Below are 12246 nucleotides of genomic sequence, written 5' to 3' on the forward strand. Positions count from 1 at the left end.
CACCTCATTTAAGGGAGTGTTACTGTTACTTAAAAAAAGAATGTAAATTCATATCTCAAAGAGGTCACTTTCCATTATTCTCCAAAAAGAAAAAAAAGGTTTCCTATTTTTGAACGGACAGTGTTTGATTAAACGATACGTTAATTACAGTTTTTACTAAAGCAGTATTATCAATCCTATTTACGGGAAACTCCCTTCCACGTAACTTGAGCGAGTAAGCTTCCATTGATCTGCTTTCACCAAATTCACACACGTGTCCCTACCATTACCTTTTCCCTTACCATTTTGTTAAGAAACAAGTCCATCACCTATCTCTCCCCGCAAAGAAATCACAGACCATTAGCCTTCCACCTTGCCGTTGACAAATAGAGTCAAACTTCAGATAAGAAGCCCACGTCGGTGCCTCGCTGGCACCACCTCTTCCTTAGGTCACGCAAAAAACCTCCCCCCGCGGGTGACGTAACAGTTAAACTTCCACTCACAACTACAGTGCCCCGGACACGCGCCGCGCGCTCATGCAAGTATCTTATTTTCCTTATACGGCGTCGTTTTCCTCGTTTTGTTCCATTTTCCGTTCTCCGTTATTGAAGAGCGTGTAGTAAACGTTTCAATACAGTAGCGTGAGATCGATCTGAAACATACGATCGAGCACGCTCAACCCTACGATACACCAAACCGCCTTACCAATACCACTCCACCAGTCACCTGAGGCACCAATAAGACCCCTACACACCACAAGCTCACGTGTACCTTACTGCAGACGATCACACCTCATTATCTTCCCTAACCTTTCCCCCAAAATTCAATGGAACTCCCCTCCTTCCTTTCTCTCTCCTCTTTCTCTGTGCAGAGCGATTTCTAGGGTTTCCTCAATTGAACTCCAACTCCGTTCTTCGAGAAATTCGAAGTCCAATTGAGCTCAAGAATCCAATTCCAGGCTTCAATCTAATGAGTAATGACTCTCGCCAGTAGTGAATGGCTCGCTTTCTTCATTTCGCTTTCTGCTTCATCCTCGTAGCCCTAACCACAAACCCTAGCCTCCTCCGAGCAGATGACGACGAGTTGAACGATTCCGATTCCGAATCCAATCTCTTCCACCAGGACTACTCGCCGCCGGCTCCGCCACCGCCGCCGCCGCTCCCGCCGTCGGTGTCCTGCACCGACGACCTCGGCGGCGTCGGGTCGCTGGACACCACGTGTCAGATAGTCTCTGATGCGAACCTCACCGGAGACGTGTATATACATGGGAGAGGAAACTTTTATATCCTGCCCGGGGTGAGATTCCATTGTGCGACTCCTGGTTGCTCCATAATCGTTAACATTACTGGTAATTTTAGCTTAGGTAACTCGTCGTCGATTTTCGCCGGAGATTTTGAGCTCGTGGCGTTCAATGCAAGCTTCCACAACGGCTCGGCGGTGAACACTACCGCTTTGGCGGGGAAGCCGCCGCCGCAGACGAGCGGGACTCCGCAGGGGATAGATGGCGCCGGCGGGGGGCATGGAGGCCGCGGCGCGTGTTGTTTGGTGGACCGGACGAAGCTTCCGGAAGACGTGTGGGGCGGCGACGCCTACTCATGGTCGTCGCTGCAGAAGCCGTGTAGTTTTGGGAGCCGAGGCGGTTCGACGAGCAAGGAAGTGGATTATGGAGGCTTAGGGGGAGGGATAGTGAAGCTGGAGATTAGGAATTATCTGGAGGTGAATGGAAGTGCTTTGGCTGATGGAGGTGATGGAGGTTCGAAAGGCGGAGGTGGTTCTGGTGGCAGCATCTACATTAAGGCTCAGAGAATGTGAGTTTACTGATCAATCCTGCTGCTATGTATTCTGTTTACCTTTCGGTACTAAAAGAAGAACTAAATTACTAATACGAAAGTGGTGAATGTAGCTGCAATACGCATATTATCAAATATCAAGACTCAGTTGTACATTTCCTGCCCTGTTGCATTTCATTCTTTTGATGCCCCATGTTAGTGGGAGTGTTGGCTGATTATGGTTTCCATCTGTTCAAGTTGGATCACTGCAAAAACTGTGATACTTGATTGCCTTTTAACAGATGTATGCTATTATGAAGTGCAGGACTGGTAGTGGCAGGATAAGTGCTTGTGGTGGTAATGGTTATGCTGGTGGCGGTGGTGGAAGAGTGTCAATTGATGTTTTTAGCAGGCATGATTATCCTGCAGTATTTGTGCATGGTGAGAAATATGGGTTTTTATATTTATATGAGTTTTTGTGGTTAGTCCCTTGGCAAAGAAAACTATTTTGTTGGCAGTGATGGGTTATATTTTTATATTTATTGTTGTGAAATGATGGATTAACATTTTCTTAACATGCTACTAGCTTGACCTTAATTATCTCATTTGCAGGAGGAAGTAGCAATGCTTGCCCAGAAAATGCAGGTGGTGCTGGTACTTTATATGACGCAGTTCCTCGAAGCCTTATTATTAGCAATCATAACAAGTCAACAGATACAGAAACGCTTCTTTTAGAGTTCCCTTATCAGCCTCTTTGGACAAATGTATATGTTCGAAACAAAGCTAGGGCTACTGTCCCTCTGCTTTGGAGTCGAGTCCAGGTTCGTAAAGCTCCAAATTTAGACTTTGGATGGTGTTTCTTTCCTTTACATTCTCATAATCTTGATTGGCTTAATTGTACGCTTTCATGTTCCTTTTCTAACTTCCTTCTAGATGTTCCATCTTGTTTCAAAATTTAGTAGTGTTAAACCAAGAAAATTATATGACAGAAATTTGAAATGGACAGACAAATGAATAGAAATTCAATTCCCCGTTATTGTGTCTATAGATATGGCCCAAGAGATGTGATTACACACCACTGATATGCAATTAATATAATTTCTTCTTTTATTTAAGAGATTCGCTATAATATAAGGTATTAGGTTCAGTCATCCATTCTTAATGCAATGTACAGGTGCAAGGACAGATAAGTCTTCTATGTGACGGTGTGCTAAGCTTTGGACTTCAACATTATGCTTCATCAGAGTTTGAGTTATTGGCTGAAGAATTGCTAATGAGCGATTCTGTAATAAAGGTGAGTGGTAACTGCGTAGATTTCCTTGTTTGCTGTTCCTTTCTTATTTTATACACTCACATTGAATATATATATTTTTCCGTATGCTTCACCTATTTAATTATCTACATCCTTGTCATGGGAATACCTCCTATGCAATGTGGTAGTTTAGCAGACAGATTGCACCACTGAGAGGGGCTCATTTTTGCAAATATTTTGGCTCATGAACTTATATTCGTAAATTGATGATTAACCGGCCTGTTGTTCATTACAACTTAAGGTGTATGGGGCCTTGCGCATGTCTGTAAAAATGTTCTTGATGTGGAATTCCAAGATGCTCATAGATGGTGGTGGAGAAGAAGCTGTTGAAACATCCTTACTGGAGGCTAGTAACTTGATTGTTCTCAGGGTAAATTGCCTACTATCTATGTGCCTTTTATAGAGTTTGTTGCTCATGGTACATTTATGTTTAACAAGTAATCCTTATTATAGGAGTCATCTGTGATACACTCTAATGCAAATTTGGGAGTTCATGGACAAGGGTTACTGAACCTATCAGGAGCAGGAGATTGGATTCAAGCACAACGTCTGGTTTTGTCACTATTCTACAGTATTCATGTAAGTGTTTGTTTGGTCAAATTGTCATTCTTTTTCCACTTTACATGATTTTTAATAATTACTTTTCCTTTATGAAGGTTGGGCCTGGATCTGTTTTGCGTGGCCCCTTGGAGAACGCAACATCTGATTCTGTGTAAGTTTTACCGGGGTTGAATTGTTTTCTAGTCTGGTTGAAGTCTTCCTTCCTTCCAACTGTAGATCCTTGTATCGTCCTCTGGCTGAAATACTAATTCTGCTTATGTCATGTTCGTTCCATAGAACACCAAAGCTCTACTGTGAAAATGAAGATTGCCCTGTTGAGCTACTTCATCCACCTGAAGATTGCAATGTGAACTCCTCACTGTCCTTTACACTCCAGGTCTGAATTAGTTGAGTACCAGAATTATGAAGCTATAAAAATTAACTGGTTCAGACAAGTTTACAGTGTGACTTTGCTATTTCAGATATGCCGGGTTGAGGATATCAACATTTTAGGCCACATAAAAGGATCCGTTGTTCATTTTCACAGGGCAAGGACTATTGCTGTCCACTCTACTGGAATGATAAGTGCATCAGGAATGGGTAAGCATTTAAGAATCCATACCTTCCCCAAACACTTGCAGCAGAGTATATTTTTCGGTTGGATTACATACTTGTCTTTAAGCAGGCTGCACTGGTGGTATTGGGAGTGGCAACGTTCTAAGCAATGGAATTGGCAGTGGTGGTGGGCATGGCGGTAAAGGTGGGGCTGCATGTAGTAATAATGGTAGTTGTGTTGAAGGTGGAATTTCATATGGGAATGCAAAGTTGCCTTGTGAACTTGGTAGTGGAAGTGGATATGACATTACAGCTGGTTCAACTGCTGGTGGTGGTATTATTGGTAAGCTTATGCATGTTTTGAGTTGATTGGCTAGGTAGTTTACATGATACAAGAATTTTGAATCTAGCTATATCCTAGTGTTAGTGGTAGATTTCATTCTCAGCATATGTCCAGGGTTAAAATAAAACTAATATCTGCCACTTTCTCGAAGCTAGTGTTTGATTATAGTTTAGCTGGTTGCTTATGTTTTGACTTGTACACACTAATTTATGTTCACATTTATCATTTTCCAGATCTTTTTCCCTTAGTAAGACATTGTATTTTCTCTTTCAGTAATGGGTTCTGTAGAACATCCATTGTCAAGTTTGACTGTTGAAGGCTTGGTGACATCTGATGGTGAAAGTTTTGAAAGAAACACAGTAATTGGAAAGCTTCCTATTGCTGATAGTTTAAGTGGACATCCTGGGGGTGGGTCTGGTGGAACAATACTTCTCTTCTTGCGAACATTAACTCTTGGTGAATCTGCCAATCTTTCAACTGTTGGTGGATATGGAAGCTCCAATGGGTCAGGTGCCGGTGGTGGTGGAAGAATTCATTTTCATTGGTCAGACATTCCCACTGGAGATGTGTATCAGCCAATTGCGAGTGTTGAAGGAAACATCCATGCAAGGTTTGTGCTATAATCATATTTTGTTACACACCAGGGATACCACCATTATCAGGAAACTTCTAAATTCCAATCCACCTGTTTGCTGTTTCACTATTGCAGGGGAGGGAGAGGCAGAGACCAGGGTGGTGCTGGAGAGGATGGGACAGTGACGGGAAAAGCATGCCCAAAGGGGTTGTATGGGACCTTTTGTGAGGTAACTTGCGTTGTTTTTCACTTTTCGACAGTTGAAATCTCTCTATTGTGCTTCTTCATTTGTCAAACCTTTAGCACGTCCAATTGCTGTGACACTTCTTATGATATCTCTAAACCACTTGGGGACAGTGTTTTCTGTTTTTTTTTTCCTTCTTTTCTTCTCTTTCTCTTCCCACTTCTGCTAAAAATAATTAAATTAGTTGACAATTCAAACACTCAGGTTGCTAAAGTTCTTATTTCTTATTTTGTTGTTTAGGAATGTCCAGCTGGCACTTATAAGAATGTCATTGGGTCTGATGGGGCACTTTGTCAAAATTGTCCTGCTGATCAGCTTCCCCAACGTGCAGTTTATATTTCTGTCCGAGGTACTTCAATTTAAAAAGTGTAGCACGGGGCTGCTGCTTTTAAGTTCCAATGGAACTGCTTTCTTTTACATCTTGTTTCCAGCTCCATATTGTGTTTCATTTTGAAATTAATCTAGCAAACTCATTGTTCTCATATCAGGTGGAGTTGCCGAGACACCGTGTCCTTACAAATGCATTTCAGATAGATATCACTTGCCAAACTGTTATACGGCTCTTGAAGAGTTGATCTACACATTTGGTGGGCCTTGGCTATTTGGTCTTCTTCTGATTGGTCTCCTCATACTATTAGCTTTGGTGCTAAGTGTTGCACGTATGAAATTTGTTGGGGTTGATGAAGCACCAGGCCCAGCTCCCACTCAGCATGGCTCACAAATAGACCATTCTTTTCCATTCCTTGAATCTTTGAACGAGGTTTGATTCTTGCGTTATAAAATTATTCTTTGTCCTAAAGTTGCATGAAAAATAAGGCTTTGGCACTTGTTTTACCCCTACTTTAGGGATTGCTGAACTGGTGTTTGTATTATAGGTTTTGGAAACAAATAGAGCTGAGGAGTCCCATAGCCATGTGCACAGAATGTATTTTATGGGTCCAAATACATTCAGTGAACCTTGGCATCTGCCTCGCACTCCTCCAGAACAAATAAAGGAAATTGTGTGAGTTACTTATATTTACTCATTTCTTTATATTTCAGTAACCTGGAATTTAAGCAACTTGGAAGTTATGGTTATTCTTTTCGTACTTATGATCAATCTTAGGTTCCAAAATAATTTATCTGATCTGCAGATATGAAGGTCCATTCAATACATTTGTTGCTGAGATCAATGCCATAACCACTTATCAGTGGTGGGAGGGAGCAATGTACATCATTCTTGCTGTTCTTGCATACCCCCTTGCCATCTCATGGCAACAGTGGCGCCGAAGATTGAAATTGCAACGCCTGCGTGAATTTGTTCGATCAGAATATGATCATGCCTGTTTACGGTCTTGTCGTTCACGTGCTCTATATGAAGGAATTAAGGTTAGAATGGCAAATCTCTAGTATCAAATTTTCCTGGTTCACATCAGGATGTTGGTTACAATGAATATGATAATGTGAAAACTCCACATATATACATATCAGGATGCTTGAAACTATTTTGATGTGATCAATTCAACTAGAATGTCTAGGGGGAATTGATCTTTATGCTCTCAGTAAGATTAGCTATCGTTCCTTCCATGATAAGCTGTTATATTGTTGATATCTGTACTTTCCATTTTCTTTGGAGCTTATTCTTTTCCTTCATATGCTCTGGAACTCTTTCATGGATTGTTTATATGTGTTGCATTGTTCATTATTTATAAGATCAATGTAAGCCTCGTAATGTTTTAGTTGTATTACTGTTAGGTAAATGCAACCGCTGATTTAATGCTAGCTTATGTGGACTTCTTCCTTGGTGGGGATGAAAAGAGAACTGATCTTCCTCCTCGTTTACATCAAAGATTTCCTATGTCATTACCTTTTGGAGGTGATGGAAGTTACATGGCTCCTTTCTGTCTTCACAGTGATAATATTGTCACAAGTCTCATGAGTCAGGTTTGTTGAATGATGATGACAAATTCAAAGGCCAGTCGGCCGAACGTTTTCTGTTTTTCCCAAGCCATAACTTTTGCACAGTTTTTTTAACTGTGAAGCTTTGTTTTGCAGTCGATCCCACCTACCACATGGTACCGAATGGTGGCTGGTTTGAATGCGCAATTACGCTTAGTTTGCCGTGGAAGGCTAAGAGTTACACTCCTACCTGTCCTTACGTGGCTTGAAAGCCATGCCAATCCGGCTCTGAGGAATTATGGTGTACATGTTGATCTTGCGTGGTTTCAGGCTACTGCTTGTGGTTATCGCCATTATGGACTTGTGGTGTATGCTCGTGAAGAAGACAACGTTCCTGTTTCTGTTGGGAGCATTGATGGAGCAATTGGAAATGAAGAGTCACGGTAATGGCTTGTAATGCTAGTGATTAGAAATAATTGTGAACCCTTTTCTTTTCTGTTTGGCCTCTGCCTAACCTGTCCTCATGTTATTATAGAGTCAGAACTGGGTCTGCGGATTGAAAATCTGTTCATGTGTTTATTCCTAGAAACAGACACCCGCATATACTTCTTTTTACTGCTAGATTTGTGTTTTATGGCTGATACCCTTTCCTTGCAAATTGTGATTAGAAATATGCGATTAGAAATACTTGTGAACTCTTTTCTTTTCTGTTTGGCCTCTGCCTAACCTGTCCTCATGTTATTATAGAGTCAGAACTGGATCTGCGGATTGAAAATCTGTTCATGTGTTTATACCTAGAAACAGAGACCCGCATATACTTCTTTTTACTGCAAGATTTGTGTTTTATGGCTGATACCCTTTCCTTGCAAATTGGCATGCTTTGACTATCGTGAGGATAACTTCAACATATCCTGCAAATACATGAATATGGAATACTGAGATCAGTGGTTAGACAATAAAGGAAGGGTAGAAACATTGACATTAGATAAAGAAGTCTTTACACATGTGGTTAAATACTAAAATTGCACAGATATAAATAAGTTGTATAAAGCATATGTAGTGATACACTTGGATGATAACCCAGGCTGACTTCTGCTCTTTGATTTTCAGTGCAAGTAGCATTTACAAAGAAGATTCCTCTGTTCATTTGATAGAAGAACCACTAATAAGCCATTCCCACAGAAGCAATATGAATCGTGTGAGGCGAAGGAGAGCATGTGGAGGGATTGTGGATGCCGACAATTTACAAATGCTCGAGGACAAGAGAGATATATTTTATCCTCTCTCTTTTATGCTTCATAATACTAAACCTGTTGGACACCAGGTATTTCTCATTCCTAAACTAATGAAATATATATTTTGTATATAGTAATGTCTTTGTGTGCAGGTTTTACATCTCTAATTCTGAACATGTTTCTTTTATGAACTGCAGGATCTTGTTGGTTTAGTCATCTCAATGCTTCTTTTAGGAGATTTTAGTTTAGTTTTGCTCACATTACTCCAGCTGTATTCGTTTTCACTAGTGGACGTCTTTCTGGTTCTGTTTTTTTACCACTTGGCTTTCTTCTCCCATTTCCTGCTGGCATCAATGCTCTATTCAGTCATGGACCCAGACGTTCTGCCGGCCTCGCACGTATACATGCTCTGTGGAATGTTACATCCTTAATTAATGTTGTAAGTTGCTGCTTTCTAACTTGTGATTTGTGAATGGCCTTTGTGAATCTGTCTTCTGAGTTGAATAACAAAAGCTTTTTTTTTTTCGGGCCCTTGCAAATATTCATTATTATAATTTTCTCAACAAAGCTATGATAGTTGCTGACTAGAAAATGGCAAATTATTACTTATTCCTGGAATAATTTGTACAGTGTACTGAACTTGCGTTGTCTGTTCTCAGGTGGTTGCTTTCATTTGTGGATATGCTCACTTTAACAGTCAAGCGTCAAGTAAAAAACATCCATTACAACCCTGGAATATAAGCATGTAAGAGGATTCTGTTGCTGAAAGCTTTTCTGTAGTTCAAATATATGTTATATCATCAACCTGTGTGTGCCTTCACAATATGTGGTTGTGGTGCAGGGATGACAGTGAATGGTGGATTTTTCCTGCGGGTCTGGTTGTGTGTAAAATTTTGCAATCACAGCTAATCAATTGGCATGTTGCCAACCTGGAGATTCAAGACCGCTCCTTGTACAGCAATGATTTTGAGCTGTTCTGGCAATCCTGATAATTTTTAACAGGAGAATGCTCTGCCACATTAACACGGTTTTTGGCCCTTTTGTAATACAATTCCTCTATGCTATTTTGACAGTAGGAGTGAGTGACATAGGCAGGTAGCAAAAGAAAAGTGTTGAATATGAATTGTGAAAGTGAAAAGAAATAGAAGAGAGACAGATAGGCACTGATATTAATGTAACCACTTTTGAACAATTGATGCATTTTTCTGTATATATAGTAATTGGGGCATATACCCACTCTTTGGTGGATTTAAGTCTTCGCATTGTCCATTTTCTTGCATTACTTGCCCCTCTCTTAAGTGTGTACAGATTTTCTCCTCTCGTGCTATTGTGGACGCCTTTTCAAGGTTCTGTTAACATATTCCATGCTTGTGAATACCATTCAGAGTAAAGTAGAGAGTTTTTTGATTTTCCAAATCAAAGAAGAACAAGAAGATAAAGAAGACATGCAAAATGAGTTAAGAGTTTGTTTGTCCAACTCCAAATGCTAGTACAGGTGCTGCTGAATTCTAGATCACTGCAATTTAGGATGATCCAGACACCATGCTGTTCACTCCGGCTCTGTATATGTGCAACTCAGAGGCACTTGTTATGCTGATCTGAGTATCTGCAGGGGCAAACAGAACATCTCCTTAGATAATGTTATCATCTTTGTTACTAGTATAGGTTTTTCCCTTTCCAAGAGTGACGACCAAAATAGAAGGACCAGGTACTGCAGGAAACTCAGTTGATTCTCCGCCAGGAAGATGACACCGAAACAGCTCCATGAACTGAAGCTCGCTCTAGTAATTTGTTATAGAGGGAGACCTCCAAAGCAATGAAACCACTTAGAGCTTGAAAATGTGTTGTAGCAAGCGCCATCTCCGGCTTGTGATTATCATCCTTGTAAAGGTCCGGCATAGACTTGTGCAAAACCTTGGCCAATTCTGTATCTGGGTGAGCCTGTATTGACAATGCCTTCGCCACAGACAGCACCTACACTAGATACAAAACTCGGCATAAGGCTTTTGTGGGTCAATAGTACTACCAGAGTTGGAGGCACAAAGCCTGGCTACCTCAGAATCTAGGCCTTTCTTGCCCCAGTCGTAGTTCTGGACTGTGCATTTCAGCCTCTGTAAACTCCTCTGCCTATCCATCTCCATTTCACAATTAGATTTTTCTTGATGGTCATTAGAGGAATGATTAAACTTCTGAAAGAGAATGCATGAGTATAGGATGCTTGTGGGCATGGGCATCTCATGTGAGGCTTGCAAATAGGAGGGAGTGGGATACGTGGTAGTCCATCATATATGGTGCTTTTTATATCTTTCTACCACATTACTATCGAGAAAGCAGTGTGCGTTCCCGAAGTGTTTTATAGTGAGTTCTTGTTTCAAATTGATGTTCTAAATCCTTTTTTTTTTTCATCCTATTTTGAGCAAGAATGATGTGCTCGCGCAAGATTGGGTTGCGAGGCTTGCAGTGCCTTCGCTAGTAATGAAAAACATACCACACGATGTCAAATGCTTTACCATTCATGTGAAACCAACCTTGAAATAATTTTTCAAAAATTAACAAATGTTGTATGCAATGCTTAGGCGAATCCAGAAACAACAGACGATGGCTATTCCTTGACATGAGGAACAACTTGTCCTCTGATGTGCCCTCAAGCACAGTTCAGCTTTAATTTCACTAATAACCAACTATAACTGTAAAAATAAAAAGAGTACAAGAGAGCAGAAAATTCCAACTACACTGATCAACATGAAAGACTCGTCTCTAAATCTGGTGAACACAAATTGAGCTTGATCATAATGCCACTGATTCTGCCGTGATACCGCTACTCTTTGTTCAAGACCTTGGGAACTTTGATGTATGGCTCATCATAAGTTGGAATAGCATCAATTATGGCCTTCCTGTTGGACAAAAAAATTTCATATCAGCATGCTTCAAATACAAGGAGACATTGCTTTTGCCTATTCTCGAAGAATTGAAAAACGACCATCTACCTATTCTCAAATGTTTCCGGGACATCAGCGCGGAAATTATCACCTTCAGTATCTGTATCAAACACAAGCATGAACTAGTTATGATACACGCGATAATGAATACGAAAGTAAGATTCAACCTCCTGCTTCAACTCAAGGACACATTTACTGGAGAAACAATGCAGCTACTAACAATGTGATCAACAATGTGAAGTGCAAACTCAAACTGAGTAGTTATGATAGCGTTTTAAAGCACCTACCTGCTCTTATAGAGGGCTCCACACTTTCAAGATCAACATCTTGAAGCTGTCCAAACCTGCAGAAAAAAACCCACCAATCATTACAACCAAGAAGACAGGAAACCATTCCAACATGATGTAATCGAAAGAGAAGACTTAAGCTTTTACCATTCCATGACTTGTCCAATTTTGGGAGCAAATTCTTCAACCTGCGAAAACCCGAAAAATTACAATAAAACATTGAAGAATCGAAATTTAACGAACGCAATGTTTCTGAAGATAGAAGTGTTACAAACCTCTTGTGGGGTCAGAGAGATTCGAGCAGTCTCAGCCAGACGTGGCACATCCAGAGGTTCCAGAGAAGAAGACCCAGCAGTTATGGCAGTTGATAAACTTCGCCGCCGGTGAAGCACTTGTGGAAGTTTCCGGTTGCAGTTGAAGTTGGGTAGAAGCTGGTTCTTGGGTAACAGACAACAAGACACATCCTTCACCAGAAGCAAAGCTCTACTTCCCATTTTGTGTTTCACTCTCTGTTCCTCGGTTTTGAGCTTCCAATCTATATATGGGACTATGGGTCACCTAGGATTTAATGTTTTGAAGCACAACCCGGTT

At 40.8% G+C, this 12246-nt stretch overlaps 1 protein-coding gene and 1 pseudogene across 2 annotated transcripts; one reads left to right on the forward strand and one right to left on the reverse strand.

The window, feature by feature from the left end:
* The first annotated feature begins 975 nt into the window (after positions 1-975).
* On the forward strand, positions 976-9707 carry LOC101297118 (annotated as a pseudogene). The gene is made up of 22 exons (XR_184158.1): positions 976-1787; positions 2074-2189; positions 2361-2569; positions 2923-3042; positions 3302-3430; positions 3514-3639; positions 3717-3772; positions 3898-3997; positions 4083-4200; positions 4286-4498; positions 4772-5108; positions 5208-5301; positions 5557-5665; positions 5805-6076; positions 6192-6319; positions 6450-6684; positions 7051-7239; positions 7351-7637; positions 8305-8518; positions 8627-8868; positions 9089-9174; positions 9271-9707. The product of XR_184158.1 is annotated as an uncharacterized LOC101297118 (transcript).
* Positions 9708-10945: 1238 nt separating this feature from the next.
* On the reverse strand, positions 10946-12238 carry LOC101292567 (glutamyl-tRNA(Gln) amidotransferase subunit C, chloroplastic/mitochondrial-like). The gene is made up of 5 exons (XM_004291100.1): positions 11931-12238; positions 11803-11843; positions 11656-11711; positions 11417-11468; positions 10946-11323 (listed from the first exon to the last, which is right to left on the reverse strand). The coding sequence occupies exons 1-5, from the start codon at positions 12147-12149 to the stop codon at positions 11248-11250; spliced, it is 444 nt and encodes a 147-aa protein (XP_004291148.1). The 5' UTR covers positions 12150-12238; the 3' UTR covers positions 10946-11247.
* Between the last annotated feature and the right edge of the window lie 8 nt (positions 12239-12246).

Source organism: Fragaria vesca, linkage group LG2 (assembly GCF_000184155.1).
Source record: "Fragaria vesca subsp. vesca linkage group LG2, FraVesHawaii_1.0, whole genome shotgun sequence".
Classification (NCBI taxonomy): Eukaryota; Viridiplantae; Streptophyta; class Magnoliopsida; order Rosales; family Rosaceae; genus Fragaria; species Fragaria vesca.

Excerpts from the sequence above, each read along its gene's own strand:
- LOC101292567 (XM_004291100.1), bottom strand. The coding sequence starts at position 12,149 with ATGGGAAGTAGAGCTTTGCTTCTGGTGAAGGATGTGTCTTGTTGTCTG. Across the intron at positions 11,844-11,930 it reads TCTCTCTGACCCCACAAGAG|GTTGAAGAATTTGCTCCCAA; the intron begins GTTTGTAACACT and ends GGGTTTTCGCAG. Across the intron at positions 11,324-11,416 it reads CCGGAAACATTTGAGAATAG|GAAGGCCATAATTGATGCTA; the intron begins GTAGATGGTCGT and ends TTTGTCCAACAG.